Genomic DNA, 26,436 nt, shown 5'->3' with positions numbered 1-26,436 from the left:
ATAGTTTTAAATTGCAGTTAGGGAATCATTTTTCAAATTTGTAAATGTAAATTGTGTGCAAATATACAGAAAATTGAATTATTGAAATTTATTGTTACCCAGGTCAATTACCTAAATACATCATAGTTTCTAATCAAAACTCACCAGGAAACAAATACGGGTTTCCGTTTTATGAGGACGTTCACGGAACTGTCGTAGAGATTTTAACTTTTTTCATATCACATGATAGGAAAATCCCATCATGTGATCAAACACGTTCAAAATGGCGAAAATGCTAGACAAACTGTTTTTTCTATTGGCATTAAATTTCTTGTGTTGTGATTTACACAGTTTGACAGGCACTCTAATTAATCCCACACTAGGTGCACCGTGGCCTCTACCACAAAAATATGCTACAACTAACAACGTTTTTACGATGGATTCGTCGAATTTCAAATTCGTGGCTACCGGTGAGACATGCGACATTCTAACATCAGCATTCGATAGATACATGATGATCATATTTAGTCAGACAACTCTGTTGTTCAAGCCAAAATATGGAACTGAAAGCCGAAACATGTTTTCATCAGCCTCGGTTAAAGTGAGAGATGAGTGCGATAAATTTCCTAGTTTGAATATGGATGAATCTTGTAAGTACATATACTTAGCATATGACTCCTTCTTTGGTATTTCTGAATAGCTTAAAACTTCAAGTTTCATTATTTTTCTTTTTCTGCATTCAATTTTATTTATTTGTTATTGTTGCAACATCGCTACTAATCCCTTTTGGGATTCAGTGTACAGAGCTATTTTCTGATTTGGCCGCCCACAAGATTGATTCAGTGGGTGGCCCAATCAGAAAATAGCTCTGGACACTGAATCCCAAAAGGGATTACATCGCTACTAGACATTGCCCCTAATGGGACTAATTAATACATGTATGTACTTCCACAGCCTGTTTCTTTTATGGCATTTTTGTACTTCAGCACTAATACTTTACACATTAGAAAACACAAAAGGAATTTGTGTATATTTTGCAGCAAGTTTTTCTAACTTTTGTTTTGTTAGGGCAAAATTCAGGTTGAAGGAAAGAAATAGGTCACCAACCCTATCATAGAGTTTGATAAAATAAATTGTACACAAACTGATAAGGATCCTAAGAAAGCCCTACATCGGCCACTTTTTCAATTTTTTTTTTAGAAAACACAAAAAATTGCAAATTCAATATTACAACTTTAAAATTCAAGATACTAATTTGAAAGTTCATGATAATAACTGGAATATATTCAAGATTACAACTTGAAAATTCAAGATAGTAAGTTAAGAGATGCGCTGAGTGCAGTAAGATATGACAACAGCAAGTTGAACCCTGTACTTTTGAAACCAATATAGATACATGTAACTTCAATTGCCTTACACACATGCAGAAATGGTGGACTGACAAAGCATTTATTGTCACAGCAGGGAATGTTGATGACAGCTTTGATTTTAAGTTTTCATTTTCATCTAACACTGTCCTACTGTTTTGTGTGTGTGTGTTTTTTTTTTGTTTTTTTTGTTTTCTATTCCTTGTATTTCACCTCTTGTGTACTCTTGTCTTGTGGTGTGATATGTGGATACTGGATATAATCTTGTTTCATTAAATTTCCTTCCTCTATTGTAGACCTTCAGGGATCTCTCTATACTTTTTCCATGTTGAAACAGGAAAATTTGCATAAATGAAAATTAATGCTTTCATATTATCTTTTTATTTGTATTTTCAAGCTTGAGGCCCCCAAAAGTCTGAGTGAAACACATTGGAAAATGATGATAATCAAAACTCCAACTTTATCCAAAAAAAGGGACTGACAATTTCACTTGATGGTTTTTTTCGTGCAAAAATATTTTGATCCTGTGTTTGGGACCATATTTTAAAATCACTTCACTTGCTGCAAATAACTTTTCATTGCAAATACAAGTATTATTTTATGTGCTTAAAGCTCTAAAATAAGAAGCACCTGTGTACTTGCAAGAACTTGTAAACATCTACAAGCCAACCAGAACTCTTAGGTCAGAAAGCAATATGCTACTACCAGTAGTCAAACCAACATTGCGAACAAAACTTATGGAGAAAAATAGAGGGGCTGCCGTTTTGTGGAATGACTTGCCAAAAGAACTATGAAGCACCAAATCTGTGTCAGAATACTTTCAAGAAAAACCTGAAAACTTTATAGTTGACATGCAAATGCTATTTTTTTTTTACTTCTATGTATATGTTTTTTTATTTATTGTTATTTTTTTTATCCCAGCATCGTTAGCATTAGTATCATCATATATATACACAATTCACATTTTGAATATACAACATATATTATTTTATTTGGATACCTAGGTAGACACATTATTGTATATGATGGACATTACAGAATATCTATCTCAAAAAAGGTTTTCGTATAGATTCAGTTAGATTACTAAAAATCAAAAATGTAATCAAATGTACAGATTATCATAGAAAAGAGGATATTAAATGGAAATGATAATAAAATGTTAGAGAAAAAAATACTTAGATATGTGAGACAAAACAAGAAAAAAAAAAATTGAAATTTAGAAAAAGGGTTGTCTGATGATGTGTGATATTCTGTATTGTTCCAAAACATGTTTACATCATTGTTTTGAAGAAATTAAATAAGCTTATATAATACATTATTCCAAAATACATTATTCCAAAAACCTGTAAGGGTTCCAGAACTTAGAGAATGTATCTGTTTTTGTTTTTAACAGCAATACATTTTTTTATGTAATACAAATCTTTAAGTTTTCCTACAAGTGCATGGAGGGATATTTTTTTCTGAAAACATCTTGTGTTATAGATATATTGTATGATACATATTATAATCAAGTTAGAGGCTTCACGTTTGACAACATTTGATGTATTGCCAAAAACAAACTTTGTTTTTGTAAATGGAATACTTATCCCATTTGATAATAGCCAATTATCAATTTGTTCTATAAAATTTTGAATAACATCACAATTCCAAAGCAAATGTTCTATAGTCTTCATCTTTACAAAAAGTGCAATTTGGGTCATCAGTAATATTAATTTTACATAAATATTTGTTTGTGGCCTAAATATAATGATTTATTCATATAGGGCTGGTTAAAAATATCCCCAACTAGTCCATCTCTTTCTCAATTACAGTTTTTCTAGCCTTGAATACATCTTGCCAAAATTTGTTCATAGTATTTAAATTAAGATTATTTGTATACCCAGCTCCAAAATTAAATAGTTTCTCCTTTTCTAAACCTGCACTGGCATATAAAACATTTTGCCATGTGCAATTTTGACTAAATATTTTTTTCGAATGCAAGTGGATTTTAATGCCAAAATAAATGCAGACAGGTTGATCATTTTTAGACCTCCAGTTAATATGAGACTTTTGTAATACTTTCTTCTCCACTCTGTGAACAGGTGAATTCCAAATGAAGAAGTAGATAAGGTTATCAATCTTTTTTATCGTATCATTTCTGGGATTCGGCAGTGTCAAAATTAGATGGTTAAGAATCAGTAGAATAAGGGTTTTAACAACTGATATTCGCCCAATAGCTGTCAAATTCATCTTTGACCAAGTATTTATCATTTTTTTTATCTGGCGCAGTTTTTCTGAATAGTTAATATATATCATATTGTCAAGATCAACATCAAAATTGATTCCAAGAAGTTTAATCTTGTAGTTCCCCATGATAGATTTCTATCATGACAAAGAATATCATTACTATACTTCTTGATTCCAATCCAAACCACATGGGTTTTAGAAAAAAATATTTTTAATCCTGAAATATTTGCATACCAGTCTAATTCTATAAGTGTCTCTCTAAGTGATGTATCACTTCCATCTAAAATTAACGATGTATCATCTGCAAACTGTGATAACTTATGTACAACATGTGTGATATAAATAGGACTTATATTCACATTGCCTCTAATCTTGATTGCTAGAATCTCTGCATATAAAATAAAAAGATAAAGAGACAATGGTTCCCCTTGTCTACATCCTCTCTCAATGTTAAAAAAGTTGGATACATTGCCCCCTTGTATTACAGCAGAGTAAATGTTGGTATAAAAAACTTTACCCAATTGATAAAGGATTCTCCAAAATTGAAGAATTTTAAAGCACTAGTAAGTCCCATGAAATAGAATCAAATCCTTTTTCAAAGTCTATGAACAGTAACAGACCAGGGATATCTTTTCATCTGTATATTGCAAAATATCATACACCTATCTAATATTATCTCCAATATATCTCCCACTTATAAAACCAGTTTGATCTAAATTAATCAATTTGTCTAGAACCTTTTTAACTCTGCTAGCAATTACACCTGACCCAATTTTATATACTGTATTAAGAAGTGAGATAGGACGCCAGTTTTTAAAAAAATGTCTGGGTTTATTGTCTTTTGGAAGACGAGTAATTCTACCCTGTTTCTGTGTTACAGAAAGTTTACCATTATGTAATCCATAATTCAAAGAGTCTACAACAAAATGTTTAAGATCACTCCAGAAAAATTTCAAAAATTCAGTGGACAATCCATCGGATCCTGGTGTTTTATTATTTTTCATATTTTTGAGAGCACAAGTTGACTCTTCAATAGTTATATCCCCTTCTTAACTAAGTTTTTCATCCTGTGTTAACTTAGTAAAATCAAAATTATTTAATGTACCCTCTGAATCTTCAACTGTGCAAGAAGAGTTACTTTTCTTGTACAAGTTCTCATAAAAAAGGTTTGCTTCTTTTAAAATATCAAACTGATCAGTTACATTAATACCACCCTCTTCTTCAACCCTATGTAGAATTTTGCTTGTAAATTTTTTTTTATTCTAAGCCACAAAAATATTTTGTAGGCTTTTCCCCCTCATATATCTATTGTATTCTTGATCTGACTAATTTTCCTTTCATATTACCTTTTCTGATATTTTCTTTTTTTCTTATCTTCAAGGTCATCAATTGAATTATTATCTATAAAGCATTCTAACAAATCTATTTCTTGCTGTAAAATCTGTTCTTGTCTATCCCAGTCATTTTTTGTATAGCTGGTATAAGAGATGGTATTTCCTCTTAATTCCATTAATAAAATCTCCAAAAATAATTATTTAGTAATAGTGAGATGTAAGTTATCATTTTCTATATCACCAATATGGTTCATGTCATAAACAAGAGCTGAATACTGGCTTTTAAGGTCAATAATCATTTCTTTCACAGTATTTACATAATCGATATCACTCCGCAAAGAATTGTTAAATTTCCACAATCCTTTACCTCTAATGAAAGGATTAAATACTACTTTTAAAAATCACAATACAATGATCAGGATGATAACTAGGTTGAATTTTACAACTTTTTAGATTTGTCAGCATGCTTTGTGTGAAGTCAAGTCTAGCTTGTTTAAATTGCTTTTACTTCTTCCATGTATACCTTTGAAGAATAGGAAATAATTCTATAAATAGATCTATCAAACAATACTGATCAATAATTTCTAACAAGGTCTCCTTTGCATTGGGATTATTGACATTTATATAATTACAACAGTCTATTTGTGGATCTAACACTAAATTAAAATCTCCACAAATAAGAAAAGATTCATTTCCAAAATCTTCAACTATACTCGAAAGTTGACTATAAAAATTTGGAGTATCTGTATTGGGACCATATAAAGTAACTAAAGTAATCTTTTCTTCCCCAATACTGATATCTAATACTAAATAATTTCCATTTAAATCTTTTTTTCTCCTTCAAAAATTTAAATGCAAATGTATTATTAAATAAAATCTTCATGAGTTTGAAGCAAAAGATGAAAAATAAGATTCATATCCCCAAGTAGTTCTAACTTGGTTTTCAATATCACCTATAAAATGGGTATCTTGAGTACAATAAATATCACACTGTTTTGATTTGAGATAATAAAAAACATCCTTTCTCTTAAAAATATCCCCCAGGCCTTGGCAGTTAACAATTAGGACTTTTAACGTATCCATAAATAACATTGAAAATCAATCATACAATACACATTGTAATAATCAATATACAGGTAAACACAAACATTCATCAGACAAACGAAAATGAAAATATAATGAAAAGAGAAAGATATCTGAGAAAAAAATAGACATAGAATAAAATTTTTATGTATGATCAACATGGCTAGCATCATTATAGAAATGCTATGAATTTTATCAGTTTTTGTAAAATCTCAGTCTATAATTATTATGTAAATATATATTTATCTTTATATACATTTGGATTTGACGTTCAGTTTTTTTTAAATTCAGGCATGATATAATTTCAAGTGAAGAGTTAGAGTTATCTCCCTTCTACCTCTCAGTCTTGTTAATATCATCATATCAACCAAACTTGAGTTGTACATGTTGCAGTTAATGTACCATACTTAGTCAAAGTTCCCACTGTCTTCAAGTCTACTTATAAGGTCCATGTTCCTTGTTGTGACATCATCAACACATTTCACACCATTTTGTAAAATCTTTCTTCACTCTTTGCTGTTAGGTGGTGAATTGCCACAATATCTCCGTCTTCTAGAGCTACGTTTAAGTCAGTTTTAACCATTTTAATAGTCTTTTCTAAGATCGTGACGTTCCTTTTTTGGGAAGTTATATACCTTTATGTTGTTTTTTTTTACTATATTGTTCATTATAATTGCTGCTCAAGTCAGCAGTCTTAGCAATTCGTGCTGTGTATGCTAGATCTTGGTTAAAGGATGTAATTTGAGCCATGCAATTTTGTTGTTGTTTTTTAAGATTTTCATTTTCAATAGATATGGCTTCTGTTTATAATGTCATTATCTCTTTGTTCAATTTCTTTATTGATTTTTGTTATCTTCTCATTTACTTTCTTTTCCACAGTAGACTCCAATTTACTAAGAAGTTTTTTCACAGTACCTTTGACCATTTCTTCTAAGTCTGAAGTTTTAACAAGGTCCTTTGTCACTTCTTCTTTTGTTGTTAAATCCCTTAAGGCTAAATTTAATTTCATCAAGATCTGTTTGAAAGTTAATTAGTCCTGGTATATCCAGGCTTGTGCTAGAGCCTTTAGAGAGTTCTGAGTGAGTTCTTTTTGGAGTTGGTTCTCCTTTATTAGGTTTATCCTTTTTTCGCTACCAGCAAAGTTTGTACTGTTCCTTTAGGATTAGATGATTTACTACCAAAAGTCTTATTGTTTGAACTATTCCTCCAAGAAATGTTTACACCTAGTAATATCTTTTCAAATCTATTATGTATTAATCCAATTCATATTTTTCATATTGTTCAAAAGTAATATTCTGCATAATTTTCCAAATCACTTTCTTTCTCAATAAATTTCACATCACTGAATTCCTCACATCAAAATCTATAAATCTCGTGTAACATTCTCATAAACCACAGAAACTTTACAAAACTTGGGAGTTGACTTTCACTCTGTGATCAGCTCAGTGGCCATATTTAATCTCCTATTTTTTATATTATGGTTCCTTAATTTTTATTTCTTTTTAAAACTTTGATCACTTTTTTATATACATGTACATGTGTGGTGAAATGGAGAACTTTTAATTTTTATACTTCATATATATATATATATATATATATATATATATATATATATATAACTATTGTGAAGATTTTAAATTTTTTAAGGTTTTCTATGTTTTTTTTTCTAAGTTTTATCATATTGATACTTTGACTTTTAGAATTTTTTTTTCTATCATTGATATATAGATTCTTGTATCTTTTTTTTTGTTCTTCTTCATTGTTTTATATATGCACTGTACAGTGCTTAGAGTAATATTTTAGATAAGCACTATACAAGCACTGTAAAATACCAATAGTAAAAATAATAATTTGTAGAAAAAAATGTAGAGGGTCAGGCCAGATCGAGACATAAACTAGAGACTCTAATACTATGTAAAGCTCATCTGGTTTCAAAAATCATAAGGGTCAGGTAAAGATGAAACCATACACTTCAGGGGCCAAAACTTCAATGCCAGTGATTTGATTTTAATGAAACATAACAGGCATGTAGAAGTGATCATGGTAACCATTGATTATTTATGTCTTACAGTTTTCAAGATATAAAACTTAAAAATACTGAAAATTTTAAAATCATGTAAAAAGGTATTCCATGGGCATTTTCTACGATATCAGACATCTGATTTTAATAACAATTTTACAAAGCGGTAGACCTGATCATCAACTTTTCAGCTGATTATCTTAAGTTGTTAACTTGAATTTTCGAGTTACTATCTTGAATTTTTCACTTACTATCTTGAATTTTCAACTTCTTATCTTAAATTTTTAACTTCGTTTTTTCTAAATTTTGTCAAATAGGTATATTAACTTATTTACATAGAAAATTTGCTTTTGTTACCTGATATGTACATTGAATAACAAAAGTCAATTTTGTGAGAGAGAAAAGTCAATTTTGTGTGCAAATTAGTTTACAGAATCCTTTGGAAAGAATGTAAGAATGCCTCTCATTGGATATAGTAACTGCGGGTTTCGCATGTTTCGATTACTTCGAGCAAGTGCATATCATTTGGTTGATGTGCCACACTGCACTTTATTAGGTATTATTTACTTTTGCTGAATAGCTCATCATCCATATGGTAAATCAGAAACCTTCAAAAGCCCAAAGGGGACCTGAAAAAAACCATTAAATCATTTTCTCTATATAATTAAATCGTTATCTCAGTATATTTGTATCGTGATCTCCATATTTATATCGTTGTCATGATATATTTATTTCTTTATCTCAGTATAATTGTTTTGTTATATCAATATAATTAATTCGTTATCTCGATATATTGATTTCATTATCTTGATAAAATTATATCGAGAAAGCGGTATAATTATATTGAGATAACGAAATAAATATATCAAGATTACGATATAATTATATCAAGATTACGAATTAATTTTACCCATGTAACGAATTAATTATATTGAGATAACGAAATAAATATATAGTGATAACGATATATATATCGGGATAACGATATAATTTCACTTTTTATTAGATCCCCATATGGCTTCTGTAGAAACCTGCGTCTGCGAGACCCGCGGTTACTATATCCAATGAGACACTTTACAAAATGTGAAGAGAGAATTCATTTGCATATTCTAAGGATTCTGTAAACTAATTTGCATACAAAATCGACTTTAAATTGACTTTTCACTCTCACCAAATTGACTTCTGTCTCACAAAATTGACTTTTCCCTCTCACAAAATTGACTTTTGTGTTAAATTGCATGCTAAAGTGATTTTGTTGTGACAGAATTCAATTTTGTAAATACAAAATTTCATTTTGTCATAATTTTTCTCAGTTTTGTATGCATAATAGTTCACAGGATCCAAACAAAACTAATTTGCATACAAAATTGACTTTTGTTACCCAATATTCAAATTAGGTAACAAAAGTAAAATCTGTGATACAAAAATGAATTTTGTCATGACAAAAGTAACTTAATGTCCACTGAAAGATTACTGTGTATGACAAAATTTAAATTTGTAGTATGTTATAGATTTTGTTAATCTGAACTCATTTTTTTTAACAAAACTCACTTTTGTCTGTACAAAATTGAATTTTGAGTACAAAACCACAAGATTCACATTCGGCGCCCCGTAATAGTTGTTTCTAATGATAAAATACAGAGCTCTTAATAAAAAGAAAAGTTGGACTCGCACTAAACGAGGGCTAACTCTGTCTTCACCTAATAGATATAGTGAATAATAAGACAGCACTCAAAAGTGAACACAACAATAAAATTAGAATCGCTCTGAGCATAGCTCACAAAAATGATAAACTGCGCCCTAAACAAAATCTAAATGATCAGATTATAAATTATTATCCCAGTATAACATAAGTCCTTCATAAGGGTCTTCGATTTCTCAACTATTCCACGTCCGCAATCGAATTCAAGTTTCCTATACATAACTGACGTTTAATGATTGAATATTCCAAGATTGTGGAATTTTTCTTCAACATTGCATCCCTAAATAAATTTTGATGCACTTAGAGATTTGACCATTATATCTTGATCGACTTTTCATCCCAGTGGGGTTTAGTGTCTTTGATATATTCACCATATCCATTCTCGTTATATTATATTTGATGGACGAAGGAGGAACGCACGTAACTAAACTTTCTAATATGACGTCTTCATATCGTCGAACAGTATTTGTCGGTACAATCCCACCTTTAGCACCTGCGCACTCTCTCTCTTTCTTTCGCTGTCGCTTCTAGACAATACACTCATTTATAAACGTTTACGCGATGATTTAACGGCTGAAAGGTTATCTAATTGAAAACAATTACATAAATACACACGTTTAACGCATACGATGACATAAATATAAAATTTAATACAACTTCCATATGGGGGAGGGGGTTAAACTGAACACCCGTTATTTTGTCACAAAAATCACCGTATTTGTCGTATTAGAAAAGAAATAATTTCTTCTGGGGTTTAACATGGGATTAGCATTTATATTCTCATTGAACACCTCGCTATCGCTCGGTGTTCAATAATAGAATATAAATGCCGTACCCATGTTAAAATGAGTACAAATTTACCCCCTCCACGAATTATTTCTTAAATATACGACCAACGCGAGAATAAATTACCAAAGCATCAAAACATCGTAACCAAAACGTGAAAATAGGAAAAGGAGACGGTCTTTATGCAATGTAGACAAAATAGTAAAATTGTAATTACATACATAAGACTGCATGAAGATAAGGAAAACAAGACAACATACAAAATGATACACCTGCGACAAATAATTCCCACAAAACAAAAACAAACAAACAAACAAACAAACAAAGTCATGGGTATGGTGGTGGATGTACTGTACAGATCTGTAGTGTACAGTATATCCACCACCATACCGTGATAGACTCCAACATACCTGTACAATAAGTTCACCACAGTACCCGTGCTATATATTACAACAGACTTGTACAGTACACCCACCACCATACCCATGACTTCTTGTAGCTATTGTGACATGATGTGCATGTTTATGTATTATTCATACATTTGCTGCATGCATATATTGCCCAGAAGCTGGTGCAATATTCAAAAGGTACTATAGACATGGAGGAAAGATGTCAAAATGTTGGTCCATGAATATAAAATGAAAGTTTGATATTAGATATATTAAAGCTAAATCCTATGTGGGTATACTCAGGTTGCACGTAGGCATAGTCTTTGTCGGGGACATTTCCCAAAATTTTGAATATTTAGGGCACAAGAACCCTTGCTATTGTTTTCTGGGGATAAATTTGAAATCTTTAATATGGATGTCAGGAAATATGCGATATTTCAAGGGAATAAAAAGTGTGTGGTACTGCATTGCTATTTTTAAGACTGCAGTATAACCTACTAAATAGTATTTTAAGCTGAATGTGAGCAGAGATATTTTACATTTTTTACGATCCATTACTACATTCAGGGTACTGTTCCTATCATTTTTTGTAACACACAAAGCTCAAATACTTCAGGGCAATGGATTGTACACCATTATTTAACTGTAAGCTGTAAATATTGTATATACTTGTAGTGCCTTTTTGACATACTCCATTCTCTTATATTGTGGTGTTTATTTTCCAGATGAACTGTCCGTTGGTACAATAGGCATATCTATATTTGCTAACTCAGTCTGGGGAGCTTTAAGAGGATTAGAAACATTCAGTCAAATTGTTTATAAAAGAAATTCCGAGGTATATTTATAATGTCTTCGACTTTTTGCAAATTATTGATTTTTTTATATAATTTTTTGCATATGTTACAAGTGTGGACACAGACTGATATTGCCCGAGTGGCAAGTATTGACGCAGACTGGTATTGCATGAATAGCAAATTTGAACATACAAACGTTTTGTTTTAAAAGTGTTTTAACTTACATGCACATAAGTGTACAATTTCATAATAAAATGAGCCCAGAAAAAGAGACTACTACAACCTCATTTCTGCTTCCTAAACTATTTCTCCACTTAGTATGCTAAAGCTCAAATGTTGAAAATCAAATTTCAACATTTCCAATCATGCCAGTGGAGAAATAATACTGAGGGAGAATCTTGAATAATACAAATACATGCACATGTATACAGAAATCTGAAAAATAATCAACAGATTTGTCAAGTTAACATTTTGTTCGTGTTTACACATGTACTCCTGCAATGTAAGAGGTTGTAATTCTGTTCCTCCGTACCCCAACCACAGTCAGAAAATAGCTTGCCAGACAACCTCTAGCACTGCTGAGTAATAAATAGACCATCCATTTAGGCCTTAAAATGTTTCCGGTCACCCTACCGACCCTCCTTCAGACCCCCGACCTAAAAGTTTTTATTTGTGATTTAAAACAAAAATAATTAAAAAATCTGCCTATTGTCTTTTAGATAAATAAGAAAATAAAGCCAATGAAAGATGTTTTTTATGCCCCCGCGACAAATTGTCGGGATATATTAATTTACCCCTGTCCGTCCGTTCGTCCGTCCGTCAGTCGTGCCGTCTGTCCGGATTACACATGATCATGACTTGTTCGGCTATCTCCTCGTACAGCTTTTGAACTACATCTAAAATATTTTACAGGATATTTCTACACATGATGAAGGTGTGCAGGGCCAAAGGATTTTGATTTTCATGAAATATTATGGAAATTGATAAAAGTTGCACTTTGTCATTTTCATCAGAAATAGAGCTATATGGCTATCTCCTCATCTAAAATATTTTTTGCAGGATGTTCATACACATGATGATGGTGTGCAAGGTCATAGAATCTTGATTTTCATGAAATATTACAGAACTGGGTGATAGTTGGACTTCGGAATATTACGGAACTGGTTGATGGTTAGACTGTAATTTTTGTCAGAAATATATCCCAAGCAACACAGTTAGGGTTTTGTTATGGGGGTATAAACATTTTTTATGCGACAGTCCGTCCATCGGTCCTCTTTTTCTGATCACAACTAGTCTGACACTACCAAACAGAATTTCATGACATTATTTGGCCAGGATACAATATGTAGATAAGCATATTTTTAGGAATTTCTGATCCCCAAAATCGATCCCCAAATTTTTCGAGTTACGGTACTGGAACAGTTTGTAATTGCAAGTCTTGGAAGGATTGAGCTGAACCAACAGACCATGAGTATTACAAGGATTTCTGAATCTGCAAACCATGTCTTCATACAAAAATAAACATGTCCCTAATTTGGCAAATCTAGCGAGCGGGGGCATCATTAGTGTATTACAGACACATTTGATTTACTTAAAAAAATAACTACTTATAAATGAGACAGGGGCTCCTGTGATAAATAGGGCTTCTAGTTTCTATCCTAGGTGGAAAAGCAAAGAGAAATACTGGTTGTTTATATTTAGAATCGATTGTTAAACACATATGCCGTGAGTGTACTCTTGGTCGTGATAATCCTTTTTGGGATTCGGCATGTGAGATGTTTTTGCTTTGACCACCACCGTCAAAACAAACAATATCTCAAGCGCCAAATCCCAAAAGAGATTAGGCCGTGCACTAAGTCTATTACATGTTTAGTCTCTGCATATTTGGTTTTCATTGTATTCTGAGTTTGGTGTCACTATAACTTATCTCATTTCAAAAAAAAAAAATTCCTACCTATCATATCATCGGAAACATAACATTATTTATTCGGCCTAGGAGAGTTCTTATCGTAACGATTATGAAATCAATGGTCAGTATGAGGATCCAAATTACCGGAAGATTAACTATGACATCTATTATCAAGATTTGTACTCCGGTTGTCGTAATTAAGCTTTTGTTAATGACTTATGTCCGAGGCATTATCTCGTCAGCACATAGCCTTAATAACATTCTCGACCAGTACAGATGCGATATAACGGTACTTTCAGAACTGCGATTGAGTGAAAGGCTGCCGTTTGTTTCTAGACTCTCTACACTCAGAATACAGTGTGTGTTGACCAGAGGGTACTGACTACATGCGTCTAGTGGGAAGCGGGAAATGTGTGATTCTTGTGAAAATGAACTTAATTTTTAGCATCAATGTGCTTAACACTGACTACGATGGCCGTGTTCATGGTATTGAAATACAAGCAAAAGATGGTGAAAGACCTATATTCGTTTTTGGGACGTATCTTCCTAGTGACAATAACTTGGAATACTATATTGCATGTTTTAGTTATATCCATGATCTGTATTGCTACTATTCTCAATTGGGAACTGTTATTATTGCTGGGGACTGTAATGCTCAATATGACACTACCCCTGCACCTACCATTTTGAAGAAGAAATCGATTTTCTTCAAGGACTTTATAAAAGAACACAATCTTTGCCCAGTTAATACGTTGTCAGTGTGCACAGAGCTGAACTGCACATTTTTTACATTACAAACGACTATAGACTATGTGCTCGTGCCAGTGTCTTTTACTGACGGTATTCTCGATTGTAAGGTGTTTAACAATTTTGACACTGACATAACCTCGATCAGAGTCCGATAATATGCAGGATTAAAGTTCCAGTAACAAGCTATCACGTTAAACGACTGAACGAACTCGTGTAGCTTGGGAAAAGGCAAATATAGACAGCCTTGGTCAGTATCAATTGTATGTTGACTCGATGACTCGATACTTCTTGAATCCAATGCCGAGCTGAATACCGAAGCAGACATTGAAACTTTCAGTAACAATATAATTGATATACTAAATATAGCTGCGGCACACTCCTTACCCACAATCAAATTCAACAGTAAGCTAAAACTGTACTGAACACGTGAAGTGACGGGAAACACATAAAGTAGCCCGTGAAAAACGGAAAATCTGGACTGACCAAGGAAAACCGCGGGGCATGCAACACGAATCATATCGACTTTACAAGGCTACAAAGAGGACATTCATCAACGTTCAGGAAAATGCGTATAAAAATATCAAGAAGATGTGGCAAATAGTATTGACGAAGCAGCCGAGTTTGATCAGAGTCTATTCTGGAAATTGTGGAATAAGCGATCGAAAAAGAAACGCGCACTTTGTAGTGAAATACGTGATGCAGATGGGTCTGTTCGAAACCCACAAGACATTGTTAACTGCTTTGCTGAGTATTACAAGGAAATCTCCGATTCAACAGATACAGTCATGCTATAGTGACTCTTTTGGATCTGTTACTGACTTTACAGAAAATTGTATCTTAAATGGTGAATTTTCCCTAGATGAAGTAAATGATACAGTTAAGACTATGAAAATGAAAAAAGCATCTGGAATAGACAACATTAAAAAAAGAACACTTAAGATACGCAGGACAAAAGCTGCACTTAGCCATCGTGCGTCTATTTAACGCCATATTATTGATAGGTTATACACCTGAAAGCATTAATTTTACCGATTTACAAGGGCGGTAACAAACCTACCTACAAATGTGACTTTATCGACCAGTTGCGTTGTTACCCTTGTCATATAAACTATTTGATTCTGTGCTTCATAAGAGAATTCTTACTTAGTCTGACTTATATTGTGGATCATTCCCTTGTCGTCAGCAACAAGGCTTTACCAAGGGACTTAACTGCACGACTGCATCATTTACGTGCACTGAATTCATAAGGACGATGCTATAACAGAACAGTATTGGGTTTGGATGTTTCTTAGACATTAAGCGTGCATTCTGGGTGGTTTCAAGTTAAACGTGGCGTGCGACAGGGAGGTGTTCTTTCAACCTTCTTATACAAACTGTAAATATTGACTCTCTACTCACAAAGTTGGAAGATTCTAACTGTGCACTAAACATTGATTATTTACATTGTGGTAATCCTGCTTTCGCAGATGACGTTGCACTTCTTGCTCTGACCCCGAGAGCTCTGCAGGCTCTCATTGTTTGTTTCGAATACTCCATAAAGTGGAAATTTGAATTTAATGGCGCAAAAACTGATATTCTTATCTTCAGACATGATGGACCATGGACTGATTTTTCTTGTACATGGAAGCTTGGACGTGAATCTATTGAAATTAAGATTGTAAAGACTCACCTAGGCATAACTATTACGTCGAACCTTCAGCCGAAAGAATCTGTGTTAAAAGCGTACGAGAAAGGACGAAAAGTGTTTTATGAAATATTCGACGTTTGTTACACTCAGAGTGATCTTAATCCTCTTACAAAACTGAAGTTGTATCAGAAGGTCGTACTTGCGTCAGTGCTTTAAAATGGATGCGAATTATGGACCTCTCTGACACTAACTGACATGCAGTCGCTTCAGAAATTTCAACACTTTACTCTAAGACGGATACAGTGTCTTCAGAAAACAACCAGATCAGACATGGTAAAATCTCTGCTAGGTGTGCATGACATTATGTTCGATGTAGAAACCAAAAAGCTAATTGACGAAGAATATTCTTCTCAAAAGAATTCAGAGATTCTTATCTTATCCAGAACACACTTTGGGATTCATTCCTTACATTGTTGCTATTTTTAATATTCGTTTGATCAAGGAATGTGTTTGCGAAAAAAACTGAATGGAAACGTATTGTGAGAAATAGTACTGTCTCGTTAGCGCGGTTGCAACGACGTGACCGAATGGACAATTGTACTGACTTAGTACGCTTTAAGCAATCATGCAACAGCAATAGTTTCATAGGATGGACAGTGGCAAAATCATACAAGGACTTACAAAACTCGTACTTTCTCGCGAAAGCCATAGCTTGCTTTCCTCAGACAGACCCGAAAAGCTGCCGTAAATATAGATGTATATACTATGACACTATAAGACATGTTACTTTTGATTTGTTTATGCTATTCGCAAAATAATACTTTTGTCTGGTAAAAGAAATGTAACTTAATGTAAATCAAAGCTAATTTTTGTGTGCTCCATGTTGATGTATATATGAAATAATATAAGGAAATGTTGTCTTTACAGTTTACAGTAAATAGCACAACAATCTCGGATTTTCCCAGATTCAAACACCGTGGAATGTTGATCGACACATCACGACATTTTTTATCAGTTAAAGTCATTAAGGAGCATATTGTAAGTTTTATATGTATAGGTGTAGAATCAGGTAGACGTGAAAATCGGACAGCCATTCAACGATGTTAAGGCACGCCAACGGGTATTATACCAACATTTTTTGTCATTATGTAGTTCGCTAGCAAATTTACTGTACCCTACAAACAAAGTTTAGGGGATATAAAGGAATCACTCTGTCTGTCTTGCTCGACTGTTCAATTCCTTCTTAAACGCTTATTGGATAAAATTTCACAGGAAAATTTGGTATTTTGGGTAGATGTACATGAAGGGATATGCCAATATTTCAGAGGGGGGGATAATCCGGGGAATAATCCGTTTTAGGTGTACTGAAACCACACCTATAGGACAAAAATAATTAGATATATAGATTTTCATTTAACTATTGGTGCTTGAAATCATGTAAAAGTAACATGTTTAAATCAAATTTAAAGAATTTTGGCGTAAAATTTTGTATGGTAAAATTACAGCCATTGATTGTAAAAATCCTCTTTCGAAGGGAGATAATTGGCAGGAAAATATTCCAGGTTTCAATATGTTTGCAAAATAGTGAAAACTATCACAGAATCCATATAAAATGCTGTAAAAATTGCCTTTGTTAAGGCTCAGTTAAGTGTTTACAATAAAATTCTAAAGTATGTTCATTCAAGGTCATTTTTGAGAAAAACTAAGAAAATTTATGTACCAGAAATATTAGTTATGGTCTATCTTAAGCGTCACTCCTCCAAAACTGATCAAGAGATTTTAAATTATATAGTAAGGATTGACATTATTTGTAGATTTTAATAAAGGAATACAGTTATCGTCATAGAACTTTAAAGGAAAATATCAAACTTATTGTAAAGGTTTTTGCATTCAACATTTAACCATTTTAAGCAGGGTAACCGTATTTTTTATGTCAGCTGGCTCACAGTATATCTACTGTAGTTAATTGGTAGTTCGTGGCCCATTTAAGAAAAAAATCCAAACATGAGTAGACTAAAAAATACTTTTCTTTAAGGTAGCCAGTTATTTTCATTTTATGGAGAGAGTGAAAAGGCAAAATATTTTGCTAAGTTTTGACTCTGGCGTCAATCTAACAACTGAACTTTCGAGACCGTAATCAGCCTTATTAGCTCACCTGGCCAAAGGCCATGTGAGCTTTTGCCATCACTTGGCGTCCGTCCTCATTGTTAACAATTATACAAAACTCCTCTGAAACTAATTGACTAATAAGAACCAAACTTGGTATGAATGTTCCGTGGGGTGTCCTGTACAGAACTGATGTGGGGGGTGGGAGGAGGGGGTGATTCGTCGAAAAACATGGCCGCCGTTACTAAAATTGAACAGAGTGGTCAGACAGTGGTTTAACTTAATTTTGACTGGGTTAAAGTATTCAGCATGATGAGATCTATTTGTGGTCAAATTTTGGGTTTAATCCGTGAAGCCATGTTGGAGTTGTTGCCCTTTTTCAATGATTTTTGCTATCTTTAATGCGATTTCTTTAAACATTTTTCACCTCTTACACTACTTGACCAATTGAAACCGAACTTGGTATTTAATGGTGGTGTGGGGATTTTTGATTTGTCAAAAAACATGGCCGCCGTTACTAAAAATAGAACACAGGGGTCAGAGTAGTTTTTTGCATATATCTTCAAAACCGTTAGGTTTAGCTAAATTCTGTTGTGGATTAAAAGTATTCAACATGATGAGATCTATCTGTGGTCAAATATTCGTTTTATTCTGTTAAGTCATGTTGGAGATATGGCACTTTTTTTTTTGCCAATTTTCATGTTATTTCTTTCAAAAATCTTCTCCTCTGACACTACTTGACCAATTGAGACCAAACTTGGTACAAATGTTCCTAGAGGTATCCTGCATAGAACTTTTGTGGGGATTTTTGGTCCCTTGAAAAACATGGCTGCTGTTACTAAAATAGAACATAGGGGTTAGACAGGTGTTTTTTTCGCATATATCTCCAAAACTGTTAGGTTAAGTGTTCAGCATGATAAAGTTTATGTGTTATATGAATCTAACATCTGTCGTCATATTATTTACAGGAAGCAATGGCACAAAACAAGTTCAATGTTTTACATTGGCACGTGGTTGATGACCAGTCATTTCCGTACCCTAGTGTCTCATTCCCAGAAATGAGTCAAAAGGTACATCCATTTTTAGATACAAACTTTTTTATTTTCATAAATGTTCTATTTTTTATTTCGGTTTAAACTTCCTTTAAACGAATATTTGTAAAACCATGACAATCAAGTAACCTGTATTAACTGTTGTTGAGTAATCACAGGTTATTGTCTTATTAAAATAATACAAGGCCTCTGCTGCAAGTACATGTAAATGTAATTTCTAGAAAAGCATATAAACAAACATTATCATTATTTTAATCTTTGGAAAAGGCTAACGCACTAACTATAATTATTTACAATCATGTCCATTTCTGTGCGCAATGAGCATGTTCACAATCAAACTCATAGTGATTGAGCCTGTTAAATGAAATATAAATACTACAGTGGCTCTTTGTTGTAGGGATCATATCCTGGAGGTCACCATGTCTACTCACCGGAAGATGTCCTTGGTATTATTGGCTATGCCCGAGTTCGGGGGATTCGTGTCATACCCGAGTTTGATTCCCCAGGTACCAGACTTTTCTTAGAGAACTCAACCTTATAATTGATTAGACTGAACGGTTGAAAACTAGTAAAAATGGTGAAAAAATATTCCCTATTTATAACAGTATCCTAAAATCAAGAAATAATTGTAGACGTTGCAAGACAATGATTGCTAAAATAAGCTGTCAGACGCACGTTTTAAAAAAATTCAAAATGCTGGAATCTTTTATCGACAAGATATATGTCCAGTATGGTGGACACGTTTTTAAACAAACGGTCGGCATTCCAATGGGAACAAATTGTGCTCCTCTGCTCGCCGACCTATTCCGTCACTCTTATGACTTTATAGCAGATCTGAATATTGTTTAGCCAGATCCTTTTATTTCAATTTCTGCTATATAGATGAAGTATTATCGTTAAACAACTAGTTTTGGGGATTTTATACATCACATGTATCCCATAACACTTGAAATAAAGGATACTGCAGACACTGTGAAGTCAGCCTCATTTCTTGACCTACACTTAGAGGTCGATGGTAAAAGAAAACTGTTGACAAAGCTACACGACAAACACGACGACTTTCATTCCATATTGTCAACTTTCCTTTCATCTGTGGTAGCATCCCTTCAGCACCTGCGTGTGGAGTTTTCATATCACAACTAATACGTTTTGCCAGAGCTTGCCTTAAACTATGCAGGCGTTTTGTACCGCGCTAGATTTCTTACAATTAGGCTTATGGAACAGGATTATGTTGCTACAAGATTGCATCACTGCAGAAATTTTATGATCTACATCAAACTCGTGGATCGTTACGGTGTATCTCCATGCTACTAGTTTTTAGTGGCGTCCGAGTTGCTCATTTACTGTTGTTGCTTTGTATGTATGATTTTAGTTACTTTATGTTCTTTGTTGTGTATGTCCGTGTTCCATGTCTGGTCTTTGTCCTTGGATTACATTCTTTTAATTTTCGCTAGAATCTTGGATCCCTTGATTACTCTTCACTATTTATACCCTATATAACTTACACTGTGAGCAGTGAAGTGTTTTTGACGTGTCCGTCCGTCAGTCCTGTTTTTGTCATTGCATCTCAAACTGCTGATGAAAATTTAACAAAACTTTGTGTGTAGCAAGGAAACTATATAAATCGGGCATTTTACCTAGAAATTTCATCCTTGTGTTGTGGGAATCACGCCCCTTTTAACTGCATGATATACATGACGGAAACATCTGACATCACACTTCCTTTCAAATTGCTGAACATAATTTCACGAAACTTGGTATGTAGTAAGGACACAATATGTAGTCGTGCATATCACCTTAAATCTTTTATCCCTCAATTTTTTGGAGTTATGTCCCTAAAGAGACAACTGATACACTTTTCTTCTTTAATTATAAATCTCAACCTATTCATAGATGATACGGATGTTTGAAATCGAAACTTTATGACAAACGTGATGATTTGGGCTTTTCAATTGTATATTTCCCCGTTCTTAGTGTCGATATATCAATAGCTCTAGCTTATTGAGTATACATTTCACATTTGATTTGTTACTGTTGAGCCTATGATCTATACACGGACTGTCTCTGTAGAGCGAGGATATTGTCAAATAAACTTACAAGTCAGTAGTCAGTAATGTGTTCAGCCTTTGTAAATATTACCACTACAGACGTCACTACTTGATTGACTGATATAAAGTGTTTGTCATATAAATGAGACGAGGTATATGGTATATTCAGTTCATTTCACATTTTACTGGATCAACAACATTCGCCGGATTTTACTACTTGCAAATTGATGGTACTCAGGACATGCTTACCCTTCCACGGCACGGTCACCTGAGGTCACCGCCGTTTTTTTTTTTTTTTTTTTTTTTTTTTTTTTTGGTTGTTTTTCTTTTTTGTTGGTGGAAGAAAATGTTGCATATACTCTAGTTTTTGTGTGCTGTCTTTTTTCCTTTATGGTCAGTTATTATGTGTTTGTATTTTGTGATAGTCCTTCCTGTTTCCACGTTTTACTCTTGCGCATGGATTTTGATGACTCTAATTTGTCATTCTATTTGATGCTTCTTTATTTTCTTGCCGATTTTTTGCCGAAGTTTTTTTTTCAGCTGTATATGGCTAAAGCACTGTGTCCTCGCAACGCCTCTTACACTACTGAAAAGAATTTCATGAAACTTTGGATGTAGTGATGAAACAATATGTGGTTGTTTATATTATCAAGAAGTTGTTATCCCTCACATTTTATGGGTTTTACATGTTCCTTTGAGCGGTGTTTCCAGAACTGCACGACTAAAGCATATTGTCACTCCAACTCCTCTCAAATTACCGACGTGAATTTTACGAAACTTGGTATGTAGTAAGGACACAATATGTTTTGAAATGCACTACTGAAACATTTTTAAGTGTAAATCCTGATGACATACTGTCAGAGGTGGCCAAATTGTGCTCTTATATCAATTTTTGAAAACTGGCTTCTTCGGTGTGGAAGCGTTGGTATGTATGTAAGCATGCTCACTAAATTCTTTCATTTTATTTAGTCAGATATTTTAATTTTTTTCTTGAAGTTCTTACCTTAATCTACCATACACAATGCTTTACTATTTACAGGTCATACCCAATCATGGGGTAAAGGAATACCAGATTTACTGACCAAGTGTTATAGCAAAGGTCAACCAGATGGGAGCTATGGACCTGTAGATCCATCTAAAAACAGTACTTACTTATTCTTGGAAAAATTCTTCTCTGATGTATCTAACATGTTTCCAGATGATTATATACATCTTGGTGGGGATGAAGTACCTTTTGGTTGTTGGTAGGTTGAATTCTTTGCATACACAAGAAGTGTGACATTGACAAAAAGTTGCATATCTTAATTATGTTCTTATAAGACCCGAACTTTTACTGAGTAATTAAGTATTGACTTTCTAATTTACACATTTCATATGACTAATGTGTTGAACAACATTTCTAGATTAGAAATAAAAACCGGACCATTACAAAACTTTCTGTATTAAGTGCTCTTATTGGTGTCTGGATATCCTTTTCTTAAGTTTGAGGCTTACAGGAATTTATCGTCAGTTACGAACACCATGTGAGGTTGTTATTTTGTGCTCTGTGAAATCAATGTTTCATCATTTACAGGCAGAGTAATCCAGATATAACAGCATTTATGACTAAAATGGGATTTGGGACCAACTATGCGAAACTTGAGCAGTATTACATGCAGAAGTTAGTATCATTTAATTAATTGATGGAATTTTTTTACCGTATTAAATTTGATTTGTAAGAATAAAATCAATTTGTAACATGTTTGTAGTCATGAGATATGAGGAATTTTTGTTAAGTTCATCTTTATTACAAAATTTTATGTTTTGAGTTTTTTGGTTCAGTTACAAATATGTTAAATCAATATAGTCTTTATGGTATTTAATCACCACCGGTATATTCACACCGCAATGTAACTGGGATGTTTAAAACCTAGATTTAACCTACCATTTCGTTTGAAATGCCTGTACCAAGTCAGGACCATTGCGGTACAAGCTGCTTCGGTGGTGCAATATATATTTTGCCAGATTTGTTTTGGACTTGACTTGGTTATGGGATTAGTGTTCGGAAATTTTGTTATTACCCTTATTTATTGCAATACAGTTGCAACTTTAATTATTAAATGAATATGACTTTTTATGAAAGGAGAAATATCCACATATTTCGGTGGTTCATATACCTTTAACCAATATTTAAGTTAATAAATGGACCTGTTCCTGTTTTTTTGTTAAGTAAGTAGTGATTATTATGATAAAATTATGTTTGATTTATTCGCTATGAGTTTGAATTTAATATTTTAATTATTATTAACAAGAACCAGATCAATTTGGTACATAACTGTTTCCTTTATAGCTTACTGAATATCATTGGTAAAAAGCTGAATAAAGGTTACCTTATATGGCAAGAAGTCATTGATAATGGAGCAACGGTTTGTTATACTGTATTTGTTTCCTTACCTTCCAGAATTGCATAGAGCTCATAAAGTTTTTTTCAATTCCAAAAATATAATAATTTCTGGTCTTGTTATTAGATATGTGTCTTAATTGAAGTTAGAAGTGATCATGTGATTCCACTTAGTGATATCACCATTGTTTCAACCTGCATATCATGAGCACGGGTACTTGTAGGTAAGATCATGTTGCCACACCCTTTTTTCCGACGCAGTCGGTATAGTTTTTTTTTTACCCTTTGACATTAAAGACGCTCTTCCATGGAAACGCAAGTCACCTGATCGCAATTCTGTTTCCCGATTGGTCAAATACTGATTACTTAGTTGCGTTCGAAAAAAACTGTATCGAAAATTAAAATTGCGTGCCATGTGTTATTTCCTGAATGAAATGTAGCAAATTATAGATAAAAAAAAATAATTTTTTACTGCGTCGACTATCTTTAATTTTAATGATAGTCCTTGTTTTACCTTGACATCATATTTCAGTAATTTTCTCTATGATTATAATAATTCCAAATCAATTATTACTATTACAAAGCGTTTCCAGTCCGTCTGTTTTTCTGGTATGTGCATAGCTCGGTTCAAGTAACTGTTATTATGACTTAATAGAAACATTTTAAAAACTATTCCACACAGACCATATATTACAGTATTCTTCACGCAACATCACGCCAACTCTCGCCCCACACGAACTTCGGGTAACAATTACGAATTACAGTTTATGATAACAAATGTTACGCACGCACAAATTGAAGACCAATACTTAAGACAATTTCAAGCAGGTTTATAGGAAACCCAGGCAGAAGAACATCTTGTAACAAACTTGTGTATGAAGATTGTATACATGTGGTTTTGTTCTACAGGTACAGCCAGACACGGTGGTAGAGGTGTGGAAAGATGGATACATGGAGGAGTTAGCAAAGGTCACAAAACTGGGCTATAAAACGTTATTGTCCTCCTGCTGGTATCTTAACTACATATCGTATGGGGATGACTGGGCCAAATATTATACATGTGATCCACAACATTTCAATGGCTAGTTTTAATTTTTATACAATTCAATTGATTAATGGTGCAAATATCTGTACATAAACATTACAACCAGGCGCGGATTCAAGGACTGGCGTACTGGGCGTACGCCCCCCCCCCACAAATCGGTAAGAAAAAAAAATTTACCACGAGTTTCACCCCCATAATATTTTTTGCCTTGTTTTGCACTGCATTTAATTCTATTAACGCCCCCTCCCCAACTCAAATCCTGGATCCGCACCTAACAACTACAATTGGCATCAGATGGAAAGTCATATATAAGTTATCCTATCTGGTGAATGAAATTACAATAATTAGGAAGCCGGATTACTTGAATTGTATAGACTAATATGGATTTCAATTTTCCGGTAAATGCCATATCAAATTGTGTATATTTTGCTTACAGGAACAGATGAACAAAAGAAATTAGTTATTGGAGGCGAAACATGTATGTGGGGGGAATATGTTGACGATACAAATCTGATTGCAAGGTTTTGGTATGTTTCTTTAAAATTGTTTTTTTTTAATTATATTGAGTTTAAAATTCATATTCTTTTTATTCGGAATATCTATGGCTTTCTGTGCTAAATGATGTTTTATTAAATTGTTATATTTTGATTTTTTTTTCACACACAGGGTTATTTTATATAATTTTGTTATTTTCAAGGCCTAGGGCTTCTACAGTAGCTGAACGACTGTGGAGCGATGTGTCTGTCAAAAGTGTACAGGCTGCAGCCCCTAGACTGGAGGAACACAGATGTAGAATGGTTAGGTAGGTCAAGGTACCGGGGGTTAAAACATTGGAACTCTGTGTATTTTACTTTTATTCCAAACAAAATCTTCATTGATTGTTATTTTCTGACTTCTGTCTATGAATTGTTTGGTTGTCTTTATGGTTAATTTATGTAATAAATACTGACACCTTAACATGAAAACATTCATATAATATAAAACCTATGTGAATTTGCATTTACAAAATTATCTTTGTGTTGTAGGCGTGGATTTGCAGCTGAGCCAATCAATGGACCAGGTTATTGTAATGAAGAATTTTAATACAACAATATGTAATGCCTGTACTGTGATAGTTTGCTATAGCATTCCCAAACAGAGACTTGTGATAATTCAAGAAATAATGGGATTTGATAAATAGTATTTTTAATTGTCAAAATCATTTCTTAATCATCTCATCCACTTGCTTCATATATCAGAATCTAAACTTTTATGTCATGGACATGCAATAAGATGTCTTTACTGATCATTGAGCAGGTCTTTTTTTCCTTTGCTTCTAAATAATAAATCATATGCAATAATTGTGTTGTCTTTGTGTCACATAGGAATTTAAATTGTTTTGATACATATAATTTTTTATTTAATATGACTTATTGTATGCAGGATTTTATCATATGTGTGTTGTTTGGTTCTTTAATCACGGGAGAGATTGATGCCACGGTAATTTTTGTTTGTACGAGGAATCGTTAAATTATGGAGATAATATATAGTAATATTTTCTATCTGCTGTTGAATCATTTTCTATTCTGAAATCATGGAAGTTATATCAGGGTATCTCTTTAAAACTGATTATGCTGATTAGTCGTAAAACAAGGCAGTTGTTGTGAATATAACCTTGTAATCTTCATCTCAATGAATACTTTATTCTCATAAACATATGTTATCGAGAAATTACAAACATAATATAAAATTATACAATTTTACAGTGCATGTGTAACAAGAATGGTACATGTTTGTGTAAAAATATTGTTGTCATCTAACCAGGAGGGACAACCTTAAAAATAATAACTTTTGTAAACT

At 33.1% G+C, this 26,436-nt stretch overlaps 1 protein-coding gene across 1 annotated transcript; it reads left to right on the top strand.

Moving 5' to 3' along the window:
• The first annotated feature begins 236 nt into the window (after window positions 1-236).
• LOC148623021 (beta-hexosaminidase subunit beta-like) lies at window positions 237-25,937 on the top strand. Its single transcript, XM_088573474.1, has 12 exons — window positions 237-629; window positions 11,612-11,721; window positions 16,894-17,004; window positions 19,041-19,142; window positions 19,522-19,630; window positions 22,212-22,416; window positions 22,746-22,832; window positions 23,502-23,577; window positions 24,462-24,633; window positions 25,034-25,124; window positions 25,295-25,399; window positions 25,623-25,937. The coding sequence occupies exons 1-12, from the start codon at window positions 263-265 to the stop codon at window positions 25,678-25,680; spliced, it is 1,593 nt and encodes a 530-aa protein (XP_088429600.1). The 5' UTR covers window positions 237-262; the 3' UTR covers window positions 25,681-25,937.
• The last annotated feature ends 499 nt before the right edge of the window (window positions 25,938-26,436 follow it).

Source organism: Perna viridis, chromosome 3 (assembly GCF_037379345.1).
Source record: "Perna viridis isolate PV_CMFRI_1.1 ecotype Kerala chromosome 3, ASM3737934v1, whole genome shotgun sequence".
NCBI lineage: Eukaryota > Metazoa > Mollusca > Bivalvia > Mytilida > Mytilidae > Perna > Perna viridis.
The sequence above is the reverse complement of the archived record's forward strand: the minus strand, read 5'-3'. Positions and strand labels throughout refer to the sequence as shown.

Coding starts and splice junctions, on each gene's coding strand:
- LOC148623021 (XM_088573474.1), top strand. CDS start 263: ATGGCGAAAATGCTAGACAAACTGTTTTTTCTATTGGCATTAAATTTC. Junction 17,005..19,040: donor AAGTCATTAAGGAGCATATT/GTAAGTTTTATA, acceptor TATTATTTACAG/GAAGCAATGGCACAAAACAA. Junction 25,400..25,622: donor CACAGATGTAGAATGGTTAG/GTAGGTCAAGGT, acceptor TTTGTGTTGTAG/GCGTGGATTTGCAGCTGAGC.